This window comes from Protopterus annectens, chromosome 2.part0, assembly GCF_019279795.1.
Source record: "Protopterus annectens isolate FY-2018-M chromosome 2.part0, PAN1.0, whole genome shotgun sequence".
Lineage (NCBI taxonomy): Eukaryota > Metazoa > Chordata > Ceratodontiformes > Protopteridae > Protopterus > Protopterus annectens.
Genome location: NC_056728.1, coordinates 1,963,131,520 through 1,963,149,181, shown reverse-complemented (window position 1 = coordinate 1,963,149,181; position 17,662 = coordinate 1,963,131,520). Strand labels below are relative to the sequence as shown.

General features: G+C 40.8%; 1 protein-coding gene across 1 annotated transcript in view; it reads left to right on the top strand.

Moving 5' to 3' along the window:
* The window catches only part of CCN6 (cellular communication network factor 6), a 174,386-nt gene extending 172,061 nt beyond the window's left edge, over window positions 1–2,325 (top strand). The window contains exon 5 of the mRNA XM_044061906.1: window positions 1,343–2,325. Within this exon, the coding sequence (XP_043917841.1) occupies window positions 1,343–1,627 (285 nt within the window). The 3' untranslated portion in view covers window positions 1,628–2,325. The remainder of the gene's footprint in view (window positions 1–1,342) is intronic.
* The last annotated feature ends 15,337 nt before the right edge of the window (window positions 2,326–17,662 follow it).

The window sequence follows — 17,662 nt, the reverse complement described above, 5'->3', positions numbered from 1 at the left end:
TCCTGAAATTTGTATTTGCTGACAAATGAAAATTTTATAATTAAAGTCCGATAACTGGTCTTATTTATTTATTTTAAGTTTATTGACAGGGGGTGGCAGTTTGATCCAGATTAACCCATTTCAGACAGAGCACTGGGTACAAAGGGTCATTGAAGTGCAATGATCATGCATTTGACATAGGATGACTGAGACATATTTGTTGAAATATGCAGCCTAGCTATGGCAACTGAACAGGAGAGGCTTGTGGGACTGGCTGTTGGGAAGCAGCCCTCATGAAAAGAAAAAAAATGAAAAAAAATGAAACACTATATAAATTAGAAAGTCAACTCAACTTTCAGTTTTACTTCCTGGTTCATTCTTGGAACTTTGAGAATGAAAGCAAAACAAACAAAAAAAAAATTCAGCTTAGTCCATTCATTGGGCTGTTTTCAAAACAGTCCATCTGCAAACTTACTCCACCAGTCTGTGGAGCTCTTTTACACTGGTGTTGAGGACATTAGAAACATCCTTAACAAGGGTCTCACCAGGCTACTGCATGATGCAGTAAGTAGGCTTGACTATTGAGCTATCGCAGATGACTGAGACAGCCAAGTAAAATGATATTACTTTACTTACCATGGCTATGCAAGTGCATAGGAATAAGCGTAGGAATCATTTTTTTGTTATTTATTGTTATTTTTTTGCAGGCAATATGCCTGCTACTGGCAGCAAGAAAGGTAAGAAGTGCTTTACATGTGCGTATGTACATGCGTGTGTGTGTATGTATGTGTGTATGGGTGTATGTATTTAGTAGACAGCATGGATGCTCTCAGCTGTCACTGCTTTTGCAGCATGTTTCTAATTTTTTTGTGTCCTATATTGGTCTGTTCCTTGTAAGGTTTCTATTTTTTCTGGCAAATCAATATGGATCACAGTCACTAAATAATGATGACAACACATTTGAGTTTTAAACTTTGCAGCCTTCAAAAAGCATGCTAGTGTAAAGCCTATTATTCAAGAAAGCTTGTATGAAGGCAATAGTTGTCAGTGATTTGGGACCTTTTTTCTGTCATTATTATTATTATTTATTTATTTTTTTGCTTTCTTCCTGAGTGCTTGAGTGCTAAGAGTAAGGCAATTCAACACATGGAACTAATTTTCTAATTAGGATTAATAGAATGCAGATTACTGATAGCAAATGACAGGTTAAATAGTAGCCATGTAAATGGACAGATGAGCCATATAATGCTAATCTACTCTCACAATATGTGTATCCATGTTTCTTATACAGGGAAATAGTGAAGTCATTATAGCAACAGTATTACATTTTTGAAATGTTCATGCAAACTTTTTTGTTTTGAAGTTTCAGAAGGGCAGAATTTGCCAACCCACATTTCGGAAGCCAAAAAATGAACAGTTCACCTTTTCTGGATGTAACAGTACCCGCAGCTACAAACCCCTGTACTGTGGAGTGTGCCAAGACCAGCGCTGCTGTGTTCCCAACAAGTCAGAAATGACTACCATCCAGTTTAATTGTACCGATGGAGGCAGTTTTAAATGGAAAATGGCATGGACCAAATCTTGCTCCTGCTACAAGAATTGTGTTAACCCAGAGGATTTATTCTCTGAACTCAGACTTTTAAAATGAAGAATGCTGCTGTATCTAATAATGTGTCATTGATAAAGTAGGTGCTAGTTTCTCTTGCTGTCAAGAGAAATATATCAGTTACTATAAGAAACACTGTAAAATGTCAACTATATTTCTTTTCTATAAACCTGTTTTTTGTTGATATATTTAAAACATGAGAGCTGCTTGTATGATAAGGCAGCTAATGCAAAATGTTGAAGCTCTTGGCAAAAGTGATATAAAAAGAGTCAACATATGCCTTTAGTTCAAGAACAGATAAAAAGGCCATTGTATTCTTCTGAGAGTGCATCAGGGCTTTGTGGTTTCCCAAACACTAAGCTCACCCGCTTGATTAAAATGATTACTTTAGGAAATAAAATGTATCTTTTTAAGAGTGCATATTCATACATATAAGAAAGTTAACACTGGTACAAAAATATGTTTTGTAAAATGAAACTAGTTAATATTACTAAAAGTGAGCTTGAATATGTAAACTATCATTTTCTTTTCTCATTTTTTTAACTGTAGTTTAACTTCATAAGTGTCTGTAATATAGAATATGATGCTGGAAAACAGCTACAAATCGCATTTATATCTCTTCCTAACTGTTATAAATGCCCACTATCTTCACCTGGGGGATATAAGGACAACACAGGGCAAAGACCAGTAGAAATTATATAGCAGGGATACATACCATCTTCCTTGTATTATTTCTAACTAAAAATCCTCACATGTGTGTCAGAGTTGTTTCTCTGAGATGCTGTCCACAGCTGTCCTAGTAAACTTTTATGCAGAAACCAAATAACCAAATCAAATTCTCATTCATTCAGCAATTCATTTTATTTGCAACTACCTCACAAATATATTCAGAAGTATTAACCTTAAGGATATTTGTTTCACCAGAAATTAGTGCTTAATTTAGTTTTATCTTTTTCATAGTTAACTGAGATCATCACAACAAAGCACTTGCATGGTGCTGCATTACAGCTAATACATACCTCACAGCATGTGCACCCGCCTGTCACAACATTCTTAAAGTGCTGCTTGTCATGTATGCCTGCAAGAATGTTCTTATTGTGCTGGTTCTCATGTGTGCCTGTCAAAACATTCTTAATGTGCAGGCTGCCATATGTGCTGTCACAACTTTCTTATAGCACCAGCTGGCATATGTGCCTCTTGCAACATTTATATAGTGCCAGATGTCATGTATGCCTTTCTCAGCATTCACATAGTGCCAGCTGTCATGTGTGCCTGTCCCAACATTCATATAGTGTCAACTGTCATGTGTGTCTGTCACATCATTCATATAGTGCCAGCTGTCAGGTTAGCCTGCCACAACATTTTTATTGTGCTGGCTGTCATGAGTGCCTATTACAAAATTCGTATAGTGCTAGCCGTCATATTTGCCTGCTATAATGTTTTTATTGTGCCGCCTGTCCTGAGTGCCTGCTACAATATTTTTGTTGTGCCAGCTGTCACGAGTGCTTGTAACATTTTCACTGTGCCAGTTGTCATGCATAGCTGCTACAACATCCATATAGCACTGGCTGTCATGTGTGCTGCTATATTTTTATTGTGCCTGCTGTCATGCATGCCTGCCACATTTTTATTGTGCCAGTTGTCATACATGACTGGTCAAATATTCATATAGCCCTGGCTGTCATGTGTACTTGTCACAACATTTTTATTGTGCTGGCTGTCGTATGCCTGTCTCAACATTGATATAGTGCTGGCTGTCATGTTTGCCTGCCACAACATCTTTATTGTGCCAGCTGTTATTTGTGTCTATAGCAACTTTCATACATTGCCAGCTGTAAAGTGTGCCTGTCACAGCATTCATATAGTGCCAGCTGTCATATTTGCTTCCCACAACATTTTTATTGTGCCAGCTGTCATGTATGACTGCTGCAACAATTTTATTATGCCAGCTGTCATGTGTTCATGCTACAACATTTTTATTGTGGTGGCTGACTTCTGTGGCAGCTACATTTTTATTGTGCTAGCTGTCATGTGTGCCTGCTACAACATTTTTATTCTGTCTGCTGTCTTGTGCAACTGCAACAACATTTTTTTAGTGCTGGCTGTCATGCATGACTGCTACAACATTTTTATTGTGCTGGCTGTCATGCATGACTGCTACAACATTTTTATTGTGCTGACTGTCATGTGTGCCTGTTGCAACATTTTTATTGTGCTGGTTGTCCTGTGTGCCTGTTTCAACATTGATAAAGTGTCAGCTGTCATTTTGCCTGCCACAACATTTTTATTGTGACAGCTGTTATTTGTGTCTACCGCAACTTTCATATACTTCCAGCTGTGATGTGTGTCTGTCACAGCATTCATATTGTGCCAGCTTTCGCATTTGCTTCCCACAACATTTTTATTGGGCTGCCTGTCATGTGTGCCACCTACAGCATTTTATTGTGTCAACCGTCATGCATGACTGCTGCAAAATTTTTATTTTGTCAGCTGTCATATGCTCCTGCTACAACATTTTTATTGTGGTGGCTGACTTGTATGCCAACTACAACATTTTTATTGTGCTAGGTTTCATGTCTGCCTACTACAACATTTTTATTTTTCCAGCAGTCATGTTTGCCTGCCAGAACATTTTTATACTGCTGGTTGTCATGCATGCCTGTTACAACAATTTTATTTTGCCAGCTATCACGTGTGACTGCTACAACATTTTTATAGTGTTGGCTGTCGTGCATGACTGCTACAACATTTTTATTGTGCTGGCTGTCATGCATAACTGCCACACCATTTTTATTGTGCCGGCTGTCATGCATGACTGCTACAACATTCATATAGTGCTGGCTGTCATGTGCCTGCTACAAAATTTTTATTGTGCAGACAGTCGTGCATGCTTGCCACAACATTTTTATTGTAGCAGATGTCATGTGTGACTACTAGAATATTCATATATTGCCAGCTATCATACTTGCCTGTCACAATATTTATATAGTGTCAGCTGTCATGTGTGCCTGCTGCAATATTCATATCGTGCCAGCTGTCAAGTGTGCCTGTCACAACATTCATATAGTGCCAGCTGTCATATGTGCCTGTGACAACATTTATATAGTGCTGGCTGTCATGTGTGCCAGCTGCAACATTCATATCATGCCAGCTGTCAAGTGTGCCCAACACAACATTCATATAGTGCCATCTGCTATGTGTTCATTTTGCAACATTCATATAGTGCTGGCTGCCAAGTGTGCCTGTCTGAGCATTCATATTGTGTCAGCTGTCATGTGTGCCTATACCAACATTCATATAGTGCCAGCTGTAATGTGTGCCTGTCACAACAGTCATATAGTGCCAACTGTCATGTTTGCCTGCCACAGCATTTTTATTGTGCCAGCTGTCATGTGTGCCTGTCACAAATTTTTTTATTGTGCTGGCTGTCATGTGTGCCTGCTACAACAGTTTTATTGTGCCAGCTGTCATGCATGGCTGCTGCAAGATTTTTATTGTCTCAGCTGTCATGTGTGCCTCCTACAACATTTTTATTGTGATGGCTGTCATGCGTGCCTGCTACATTTTATAGTCCCAGCTGTTATGTTTGCCTGCAAGAACATTTTTATAGAGCCAGTTGTCAAGAATGCCTGTTACATTTTTATATTGTCAGATGTCGTTTGGGACTTCTACAACATTCTATAGTGCTGTCGGTTGTGTGGAACTGCTACAACATTTTTATTGTGCTTGCTGTCATGCATGACTGCTACAACATTCATATAGTGCTGGCTGTTGTGTGTCTGCTAAAAAAAATGTATTTTGCCAGCAGTCATGCATACTTGCCACAACATTTTTATTGTGTTGGCTGTCATGTGTGCCTACTACAACACTGATATAGTGCCAGCTGTCATATGTGCCTGTCACAACATTTATATAGTGTCAGCTGTCATGTGTGCCTGTCACAGCATTCATATAGTGCCAGCTGTCCTGTGTACCTGTCACAACATTCATAGAGTGCTTGCCGTCATATGTGCCTATGATATTTATATAGTGTCAGCTGTCATGTGTGCCTGTTGCAACGTTCATATCATACCAGCTGTCAAATGTGCCCATCACAACATTCATATGTGCCAGCTGCTATGTGTACATGTCGGAACATTCATATAGTGCTGGCTGCCAAGTGTGCCTATCTGAACTTTCATATTGTGCCAGCTGTCATGTGTGGCTATATCAACATTCATACAGTGCCATCTGTAATGTATGCCTGTCACAACATTCATATAGTGCCAACTGTCATGTTTGCCTGCCACATTTTTATTGTGCCAGGTGTCATGTGTGCCTGTCATGACATTTTTATTGTGCTGGCTGTCGTGTGCCTGCTACAACATTTTTATTGTGCCAGCTGTCATGCATGGCTGCTACAACATTCATATAGTGCTGGATGTCATAGGCTCTCAATAAAAAATCTACCCAAACAGCACAGACCTCCAAGGCAGAAATGTAATCGAACACCACAACACAACACAACACTAATCACGATTTTTACTGTGTCAGCTGTCGTGTGTGCCTCCTACAACTTCTTTATTGTGTTTGCTGTCATGTGTGTCTGCTACAACTTTCTACTGTGCTGGCTGTTATGCATGACTTCTACATTTTATGGTGCCAACTGTCATGTTTGCCCGCCAGAACATTTTTAGAGTGCCGGTTGTCAAGAATCCCTGTTACACTTTTATTTTGTCAGATGTCATGTGGGACTTCTATAACATTTTATAGTGTTGTCTGTTATGTGGAAGTGCTAAACACTTTTATTGAGACAGCTGTCATCTGTGCCTATCACAACATTCATATACTGCCAGATGTCATGCTTGCCCGCTACAGCATTTTTATTGTGATGGAGGTCATGCACACCTGCTACAACAGTTTTATTGTGCTGGCTGTCATGTGTGCCTACTACAACATTTTTATTGTGCCAGCTGTCATACATGACTGCTGCAACATTTTATTGTGCTGGCTGTCATTTGTTTCTCCTACAGCATTTTTATTTTGCCGACTGTCATGCATGACTGCTGCAACATTCATATAGTGTTGGCTGTCATTTGTGCTGTTACAACATTTTTATTATGCCAGCTGTCATACATACCTGCCACAGCATTTTTATTGTGCTGGCTGTCATTCTTGACTGCTACAATGTTTATATAATGCCGGCTGTCATGTTTGCCTGCCACAATTTTTTTTTATTGTGCTGGCTGTCATGTTTGGCTGCTACAACATTCATATAGTGCTGGATGTCATATGTGCCTCCCAACACTCAGACTTGTGAGAGATGCACTTATATATCCAAACTGGAAGCCATGCACTCTCCAGCCAAGACTGGAATAGCTGGTCAAGAGGAGAGGGTCAACACTTGCACCACACCACATGGAACACATCACCCTCCAGAACACACATCAGCACTGCCTTCACATAAAAACACAAACCACACACCCATTTTCATGGAGGCTCTCAATAAAAATCTACCCAAACAGCAGAGACCTCCAAGGCAGAAACATAATCGACCACCACAACACAACACTAATCACGAGACACATAACTCTCCTAAACAGTGTGCCATTCAACCAAAGCCCCTAAGGCAAAACAGCAAGCCCAACACACTAGTCATAGGTGACTGAATAGTGAGGCATACAGATGTCCCATTCACTAGGTTGAATAAGGAGAAAGTAACAGTCAGCTGCCTGTCAGGTGCCAGGATCCTGCACATAATGCATGCACTCAGGTCCCTCAACAGCAGGTACAAATATGACTCAGTCATTGTACATGTGGGTCTGAATGACCTGAGACGTATGTCCCTGGACTACATGAAAAGAGACATGGAGGAGCTCTCAGATTATGTAGCCCAGGCAGGTATGACCCTAGCCCTGAGCAGCATCCTACCATTACCCAGAATGATACCACAGTACAAGCAGAAAATGATTGCTTTCAACAATTGGCTAAGTTTCTGGTGTCACTCTAAGGGGATCCAGTATCTGTCTGCCTGGGACAACATGATTGACAGACCTCAATGCTTTTCCAGAGATGGCCTGCATTTGTCACTGCTAGGCTTCCAGATACTGGCCAAGGCTCTTGCCACCCCTATAGTGCCTTTTTAGGTGGAGCTCCAAAGACTAAATTATCATCGTAACAGCTACAAATAAATAAAATCTGTGGGTCATGCTGCTCAACGCTAGAAGTCTAAATCTCAAAATGCACTCATTCAAAGCACTCCTTAAAATGGACAACATCAACATTTGTGTTGTAACAGAGACCTAGTTCAAGGCAGCAGAAAGCACCCATACACTACCAGGCTATAACTCTTTCCACACCTTTCGGCCCCAGAACTTGGATCAAAGCTCCAAAGGCAGTGGTGTTTCCATATTCATAAAGGATGTGCACTCCTCCAGACTGGTAGCCCAACATAACATATTAGAGATACTTCAGGTGCAACTAACACTGGGTAAGACAGTGATTCAGGTCATAGCCTGCTATAGGTCCCCAACCATGTCTCAAAACTCAGACTCTACATTCCTAAGCACCCTGGAGAATATTAGGGTCCAACCTAACACTCTCATACTAGGTGAGTTTAACTACCACTCCATTAACAGGGAAAACTGCTCATGTACCAATACACTTCCCCGATGTTTCCTGGAGTTCATTAATACCAATGCCCTGGACCAGCTTGTTCTTACCCCCACTAGAGGTAGCAACATCTTGACCTGGTCATTACTAATATGCACGGCCATTGCTCTACACCAATAGTCAGCTCCTCCCTGGATAGATCCAACCACAAACTAATCAACTTGGAAAGCCACATCCCTCCCACCACCCCGCTAGGGTAACCACCATGAAAAGTTCTCCAAAGCTAACTCTGGGCTCCTAAAAACAGAGGTGGCTAACTTCATGGCACCCATGCAAATGGAGAATAGTTGCATGACTGCTGAATCATACACCAATCCACTGTACAAACACGCACACAAATGCATGGATCTTGCCATACCCAATAGAACCAAGACGCTCTCCTCCAAAAAAAGGAAGCGAATCTGGAGGTCCCCTGCCATAAACAAACTCTACAACAGAAGGCAGAAACTGATGTGGAATAAGGTGAAGTCCCAAGACTGGAAAAACTCCCTTATCAACTTCAACAAAAAGTTGAGATCCCTCATCAAATCCTCTAAAGCTAGCTATGAAAAAAGAATTGCAGCAGATAGTAAAGACATACACAAGGCCTTCTATAGTTATGTAAAGAATCTCCATGGCAATACCCAGATTTGCTCTGTGCTAATGCACAATGGTACCTCCTATACTGAGCCAACAGATATTGCCAATATACTGGCCAACAGATTCAGGGCCAAATTCACCCCTCTCCCCCCAAAGGACTAATCACAATACTAGTAGATTGTCAGGCACCTAGTATTACTGCTGCACAGGTTAAAACAGCACTGTCCAAGACCAAGAATACAGCTTCTATGGGACCTGACAATATCCCTGGCTGTGTTCTATATGAACTACAGAGTGAACTGGCACCTCACCGGAGTGCCCTGTTCAATCACAGCCTCACCTCAGGCTTTATCCCTACCAAATGGTGCATTACTACAGTGATCCCTCTCCACAAAGGAGAAGCCACTACAGACGCTGGGAACTATTGCCCCATTAGCCTGATGAGTCTGATATGTAAAGCTATGGAACGCATCATCATGGACCTAATAAACAAGGATATAGGGAATCTCCAAACTCTGGATCCCACACAGTTTGGTTTTGTGAAGGGTAGATCATACCTGTTCAACTTGGTCGACTTCTCTGAGTCAGTCACCAGAGCTGTGGATGAAGGCAAGGTGGTTCATACAGCCTACCTTGATGTGGCCTAGGCCTTTGATACCATTCCTCACTCAGGAATCATAGAAAAACTGACTAAGCTAGGCATCAACCCCTATATCACTAGGTGGGTTGCAAACTGGCTCACAGGTAGAGCCCACAGTGTGAAACTAGCTGACTCCAAGTCAGACTGCAGACTAGTCATGAGTGGAGTCCCACAGGGTTCAGTCCTATGTCCTCCCCTGTTTGATATCTACTTCTCTAAAGTCCAGGCCAACACAAAGGAACTCTGACTGACATAGTTCGCAGACGATTGCAAGTTGGGAGCTATTATTAACTCCCCAGGTGATGTTGACATCCTACAGAATGGCCTCACTAAGACCAACGACTGGTGTCAGAACCATGGCCTTAAGCTCAATGCCAAAAAATGTGTCATTATCCCCTTTGGGAAAAACCCGGTTCCTATGAATTATCACATTGATGGCAGTCCACTGAACGCAGAAGGCGTTATAAGAGATCTGGGTACATAGGTTGACAGCAGCCTCTCTTTTGACCACCACATTGCCACTGTGGTCAGAAAGTCCTTCTATGTGGCACATCTCATTACTAAGGGTTTTGCATCCAGGAAGAAAAAGCTCATTGTCTCTCTCAACTTTTCCCTCATTAGGCCAGTCATCGAGTACAATGCCCCATTTGGCATGTACATCACTAGACACCTACAACAACTGGAAAGGCTGCAAAAGTACCTCACAAAGAGGATACTAGGCCTTAAACCCTTGTCCTATATGGACAGACTAAAAAAACTCCAACTATTCTCTGTCTCATATCATCTACTTAGAGGTGATCCCTGCTTGACGTACAAAGCCATGTCTGATCCAGCTCTGTTAGAAATGTTACATCTAAAGAAATCCCAATCCCTCCGCACTACTACATACTCCAGAGACCTCAACCTCTTTACCACAATCAACAGAACGCACTGGAGGGACAGGTTCATAACCCAGAGACTGCCCATGGTATGGAATAGACTTCTCATACATGTCAAGCAGAGCACCTCGCTGACCCTCTTCAAGAGAAATCTTGATGAGTGAATGGGAAATAGAAAATTCACTCCAGGGATAACTCCAGTGGCTCTTCTCGACAGAGGTACTGGAACCTAAGGTCAGGTGGCATGATGCCAAGGTAGTCCTATGGCTAGGCTTGTAAAGGCCCCAGGGCCATTAGCCTAGTACACACCTATGAACCTGTGAATCTATGAACAACATTTATTGTGCTGGCTGTCATGTGTGTCTGTCTCATCAGATTCAAGTATGAATCTACTGATCAGGATACTAACTTGGTAGGTATGGCATGAGCAGCTAGTTTAAGATATTCTAGGGGAATGTTTTCAGCTGCAGGGGAAGCTAGATTAAGTTTTTAAGAAAGTATTTTTTTTTTTGTGGTACTGGGTACTTGTGTAATGGTAAAGGAGTGGGGACAGGTAGCTTGGGACAACACAAAGGAAATCGTGTGGGATTTTGCTGGGTGAAGATTGCTTAGGATGAGGTTGTGAGACTAGTTTTGGATGAGGGATTGGATAAAGATGTTGAATTTATAGTTAAGGAGGAGAGGCAGTCTATAAAAAAAGTAATGAATAAGGTTGCAGTTTGTTGGGTGAGTGGTCAGGAGAGAGATTAAGGTCTTTTTCGCAATGATGATTCAGTAGAGAGTTGATATGTCCAACATTTGAGGGGATTGTGTTTATGTTAGTCTGAAGTTGAACACAGAATTATTTTTTTTTGTGATGTCCTTGCTTTTAACTAAGTTATGAAGTTGCCTGAAGGTTAGAAGGGGTTCAGTTTTATGTTTCTGCCATTGTTTCCAAACTATGTCCAGTCCCTATCTTTTATAAAATTTTTGTTAGTTTACTAAGCCAAGGGGCAGGATTTGCTTTGATTTGTTTTTTTACGCAATGTTTCTAGACTATTTAGTGTGTTCAGAAATACTGTGTTGAAGTGGTTGATGGCTTCATCTAGGGGTAGGATATATAATGGAGGTCACCTCATAGCCAGTAAGCAGTGAGATAGTCACTTAGAACATCAGAAGGTGTACTAGAAAACTTATATTTACTGGGTTCAAATATCAATATCCCATCGAGGATAGTACCTTTGCTGTGCTTGTTGTTATATGTGGTTAGAGATGTTGGGTAGTTTGGTGATAGGGTTAGCCAGTCGATGTTGACATCATCCAGGATGATGGTTTTGTTTCAGATTGTTCTAGTTGCCCTGGATGTCATCTAGTATAGATATATATATATATATATATATATATATATATATATATATATATATATATATATATATATATAAATTTAAAGTTTGGGATTGGCTTGGTGAGTTGACAGATGGTATAGAAGTTAGAGTAACAGAGGGCTAGGCCAACTTCTCTCTTTTTTAGCCTGTCTAACCTAATTATGTTGTAGCTAGGGAGGAAGAATATCAGTGTCACTAATATTTGGTCTAAGATAGGTTTCTGTGATGGCTAAGATGTCAGAGGTTTTTGAGATGTCAAGGCATGCAGTTCAGTTACTTTATGACATATATTACATAGGTTCATAGGTGTGTACTAGGCTAATGGCCCTGGAGCCTTTACAAGCATAGCCCATAGAAGTGCCCTGGCATTGTGCTGCCCGACGTTAGTTCCCAGTGATTCTATCAAGTAGAGCCACTGGAGTGATCCCCGGGGCGAACTTTCTATTTCTCATCCACTCATCAAGATTTCTCTTGAAGAAGACAAGTGAGGTGCTCTGCTTGACATGTATGGGAAGACTATTCCAGAGCATGGGTAGTCTCTGGGTTATGAACCTGTCCCTCCAGCAGGTTCTGTTGATTGTGGAAATGAGGTTGAGGTCTCTGGAGCATGTGGTGCAGAGGGATTGGGATTTCTTTAGATGTAGCATTGTAAGTCAAGCAGAGATCGCCTCTTAGTAGATGATATGAGACAGAGAATAGCTGGAGATTTTTGAGTCTGTCCATGTAGGACATGTGTTTAAGGACTAGGATCCTCTTCATGAGGTACTTTTGTGGCCTTTCCAGCTGTTGCATGTGTCTAGTGAGGTACATGCCAAATGGGGCATTATACTCAATGACTGGCCTAATGAGGGAAGAGTAGAGAGAGAGAGAGAGAGAGAGAGACGATGACCTCTTTCTTCCTGGATGCAAAACCCTTGGTAATGGGATGTGCCACACAGAAGGACTTTCTGACCACATTGGCAATCTGGTGGTCGAAGGAGCGGTTGCTGTCAACCCGTGTCCCCAGATCTCTTATAATGCCGTCAGTGTTCAGTGGGCTCCTACCAATGTGGTAATTAGTGGGAACTGAGTTTTTCCCAAAAGGGATGACAACACATTTTTTTGGCATTAAGCTTAAGGCCATGATTTTAACAACAGTCATTGGTCTCAGTGAGGCTTTTCTGTAGGATGTCTACATCACTTGGAGAGTTAATAATGGCTTCCAGCTTGCAGTTGTCTGTGAACTTGGTTAGCCGGAGTCCCTCCGTGTTGTCCTGGACTTCTGAGAAGTAGATGCCAAACAGGAGAGGACCCAGGACTGATCCCTGTGGGACTCCACTCGTGACTGGTAGGCAGTCTGACTTGGAGTCCGCTACTTTCACACTGCGGGTTCTATCTGTGAGCCAGTTTGCAACCCAATTAATGATATAGGGGTTGATGCCTAGTTTGGTGAGTTTATCAATAATTCCTGAGTGGGGAATGGTATCAAAGGCTTTGGCCAGATCGTGGTAGGCTGTATGAACTGCCTTGTTCTCATCCACAGCTCTGGTGACTGATGCAAAGAAGTCAACCAGGTTGAGCAGGCATGATCTACCTTTCAGAAAACCAAATTGAGTGGGATCTGGAGTTTGGAGATTCCCTAAATCCTTGTTAATTAGGTCCATGTTGATGTGCTCTATAGCCTTACATATCAGACTCGTCAGGCTAATGCAGTGATAATTCCCAGGGTCTGTAGCCACTCCTCCTTTATGGAGAGGGATGACTGTAGCAGTGCGCCATTTGGTAGGGACAAAGCCTGAGGTGAGGCTGTGATTGAACATGGCACACAGATATGGTGCCAGTTCACTTTGTAGGTCCTATGGAAGCTGTATTCTTAGCCTTGGACAATGCAGCTTTAACCTGTGCTGCAGTAATGCTGGGTGCCTGGCATTCCTCCGGTATTGTGACTGGTCCTTTATGGGGGAGAGAGGGGTAACGTTGGCACTGAATCTGTCTGCCAGTATGTTGGCAATATCTGTTGACTCAGTATAGGAGGTACCATTGTAGCTTTACTGTGATGATATTAAGGACTTTTGATGGAATGTTAGTACCTGGAGGGGGATATATTAAGGTCAGTGGTGTCTGGAGTTAGGAGTAATGGAATAGGGGTGAAGAGACTGTGATGATGAGGGGAGGTAAGTAGAGTATTGAAAGAGGTGGTGGGGATTGATATGGGTGATACAGGAGGTCCAGTGTTAGGGTGGATGTGTCCACACTATGAGATTTCAGAGGCTTGTTGTCCATGGGCAGCAATAATTTTGATTGTTAATAGAGCATATTTGATTTTTGTAGGTGGAGGCTGGAAGTGCAGTAATTTAAAGATATAAAATACTCCACATCCAGCCTACACCTACAAGGAGGATACTGGTGCTTAAGTTATAACGATTTAGTTAGATATCATGGTCGCTAATGCAGAGGTGAAGATATATATTATGATTAGTTGTGTGCTGGATAGGCTTAGGGATTAAAGGGATATAGTAGGTTATCGAGTGTATGGAAAGCAAAGTGGGGAATAACATATGGACAGCTTATTAACAGGATAGTAAAAAGTAAGAAGTAAAAGTTTCAGTAGAGAGAGCGAGTGTTTAAGATGATGTAAGATGATGTAAAAGGAGATTTAGTAGATATAAGTACTTTGTAGTATACGACTGAAGGAGTATAGTAGGGAAACGTTGAAATAAATTTAGGGGTGGAATAGATACTGTCGAAATTGGGAGGGTGGTTCTGAAATGTTGGGAGTAGATGGCAGGATGAATGGGGAGACTGGTTATAGCAGTAGTATGATACAATTAGGAAGGTATTGATTTGATTGGGTAATTACTCACCTGGTAGAGTGGGTGGAGATAAGGAGAATAAAAGTGTAGTTGTAGTGAGGTGGGTGGGACTTTATAGTTGAGTAGTGAAGCTGAGTGTGCCCAAGTGTAGAGAGGATGAGTAGAGCAAGTTTCACCTCCTCAGAAGATTGTGGGACAGAAAGCAATAAGTGAGCTCACCCAAAATGTGGTAAGTGTTTGTAACTGTTACTGTTTGCACTTTAATATGTAAAGTAAATTATATAAAGCTGGGATTTAATGAGAAAGCTTTTAAATTTGCTGATTAGACACTTGTGGCAACAACAGTTTGGTACATAAATACAAAATGAGAAAAAAATGTAAGAGAAATGCAATTAGGAGTGGTTTGACAAAATCTACTAAATACTGGGTAACTGCTACACAAAGAAAATGTGAAATTATATTAATAAAATTAGATTTAACATGGAAAAAGCTCCCACAACATGGAAGGGCAATATCCCTGCAACCCTATAGCAATCATAACTAACTTAAAGGTATAAAAGATTGTGATGTAATTTTATAAAACCCTTGGCTGTTTGCCTTTTCATTTTGCGGTTTCAATCCAAAAAACTTCAATGAAGACTGAATCAATGGGATTAACAGATATCATTAAAGGAAAACTCCACCTCATAATTAAAAAATGTATTTTTTTTTTCACTACATCTTTGTTTTTTGAGGTTTTTTAACACATCAAAATCACTCGAGTGCTTCTGATAGAATATTAATGTTTTTCCACAAATGACTGATAATGAGGCTTATCATATCAATGCTAATTTATTTTTTTCAGTCTTTTCTCTTTCCAATAATCCATTTCAAGTCTGCTTTATATGAGTCATGACACATAAATAAGGAAGTAGTGGTGTGTTCCCATTCCATTGACATATAATGGGATTAGTGTCAGTCAGTGTCATTGTATATACCTTCTGTAACAAGACTGTTTCTCTGTTTCTTTTTTTTCCCTGAAATGACCCTCATTTACGTTTGTTTCAGAGCCTGTTTTGCACTCTACTAAGGAGTTATACAACTGCAACCAAAAAGTAGCTAAATTGCAAGCCTTTGTTCAAAGCATCCTTTTGTAGTTCAAGAAGAATTGACAGCCCCTGTCACTGCACTTAGAAACCTTCACAGCTTCATGTGTAATAGCCACTACTGGAAAGGAAGGAATTTGAAAATAATTCTATTCCCCTAGTACCTGCAGTGGAATGATTTCTATTTTTATTTATTTATTTTTTACCTGAATGTTGTAGAAAATGCATTACTTCATTTATTTTATAATTCATGTCATGTTTTTCCCTTACCAAGTAAGTTTATAACACACGTCCAACTTTGTATTCTTTAACTTTGGATATATATATTTTTTTCTGAGGCACAGATGTCTTCTAGCATTACATTATCTATCTATTCTTGTTATATTGCTCATATGGTGATTTGTTAAAGTGCAGGAAAATCGCTCTTCTAGAAAAATTACTCCTTGATAATGACACAGTAAAATTAAGGAGCTGGAGAATAATTCTAATCCCCAGTCCCTGCAGTGGGAATAATTGGTTAGGGAGGATGAATACTGTAGGAAATTCCCTTATTATTTGCATTTACTATGCTAGTCTGTAATTCTACAGCCAGATATTAACAACTTACTATCCCTTAACTTTAATTAATTGTTTTTTTGTTTTTTTTTTGTGGTACTGGTATCTTCTGGCATTATGTTTCTCCGCTTTTTAACATCTTTATTTAATTATCACTTAAGACATAAGCCAACATACATTTATATAAAAGAAAATAAATTTTCTTAACGTGTTCACAGCTACAAACAGTATACATCACATACATGTTTTCATACAATTATTATCAATCCAACATTAAATAAATTGCTTATTTCCTACCTTTCCTTAAACCTCACTCCTCCTCCAAAACATTCTTCTTTTCTTCTTCTTTTTCTTTCGGCTGTTCCCGTTAGGGGTCGCCACAGCGGACCATCTGTTTCCATTTCTTCCTGTCCTCTGCATCTTTCTCTATCTCACCAGCAACCTGCATGTCCTCTTTCACCACATCCATAAACCTTATCTTAGGCCTTCCTCTTTTCCTCTTACCTGGCAGCTCCATCCTTAGCATCCTTTTCCCAATATACCCAGCATTCCTCCTCACCACATGCCCAAACCAACGCAATCTCACCTCTCTGGCTTTGTCTCCAAACCGTCCAACCTGGGCTGACCCTCTAATATAATTATTCCTAATCCTGTCCACCCTTATCACACCCAGTGCAAATCTTAACATCTTTAACTCTACCACATCCAGCTCTGACTCCTGCCTTTTTGTCAATACCACTGTCTCCAACCCATATAACATAGCTGGTCTCACTACCCTGTTGTAGACCTTCCCTTTCGCTCTTACTGGTACTTGTCTGTCACAAATCACTCCACCCACTCCATCCTGCCTGTACTCTCTTCTTCACCTCTCTTCCAGACTCGCCATTACTCTGAACTGTTGATCCCAAGTATTTAAACTGATCCACCTTCACCACCTCTACTCCTTGCATCCTCACCATTCCTATATCCTCCCTCTCATTCACACACATATATTCTGTCTTAGAGTCCTGCTGACCTTCATTCCTGTCCTCTCTAGAGCATATCTCCACCTCTCCAGGGTCTCTTCAACCTGCTCCCTACTCTCACTACAGATCACAATATCATCTGCAAACATCATAGTTCACAGGGACTCCTGTCTGATCTCGTCTGTCAACCTGTCCATCACCATTGCAAATAAGAAAGGGTTTAGAGCTGATCCTTGATGTAATCCAACCTCCACCTTAAACGCATCCATCACTCCCACCACAGACCTCACCGCTGTCACACTACCCTTGTACATATCCTGTACCACTCTTACATACTTCTCTGCCACTCCCAACTTCCTCATACAATACCAAAACATTATTCTGCATGTATTGTTCCCACAGTTTCCATTTTTAATGTGTAGTTTGCTCCTGCCCTTCAAAAGATCCCACTTCCAGTTATTTTATCTCTGTTACTATTTACAGCTTTATGTTTTTCCCTTTTAATATTATTTTGTGCATTAACTGAGTAGGGTTGGCATAATTTTTAAGGTTGTTACCTCACAGGTAC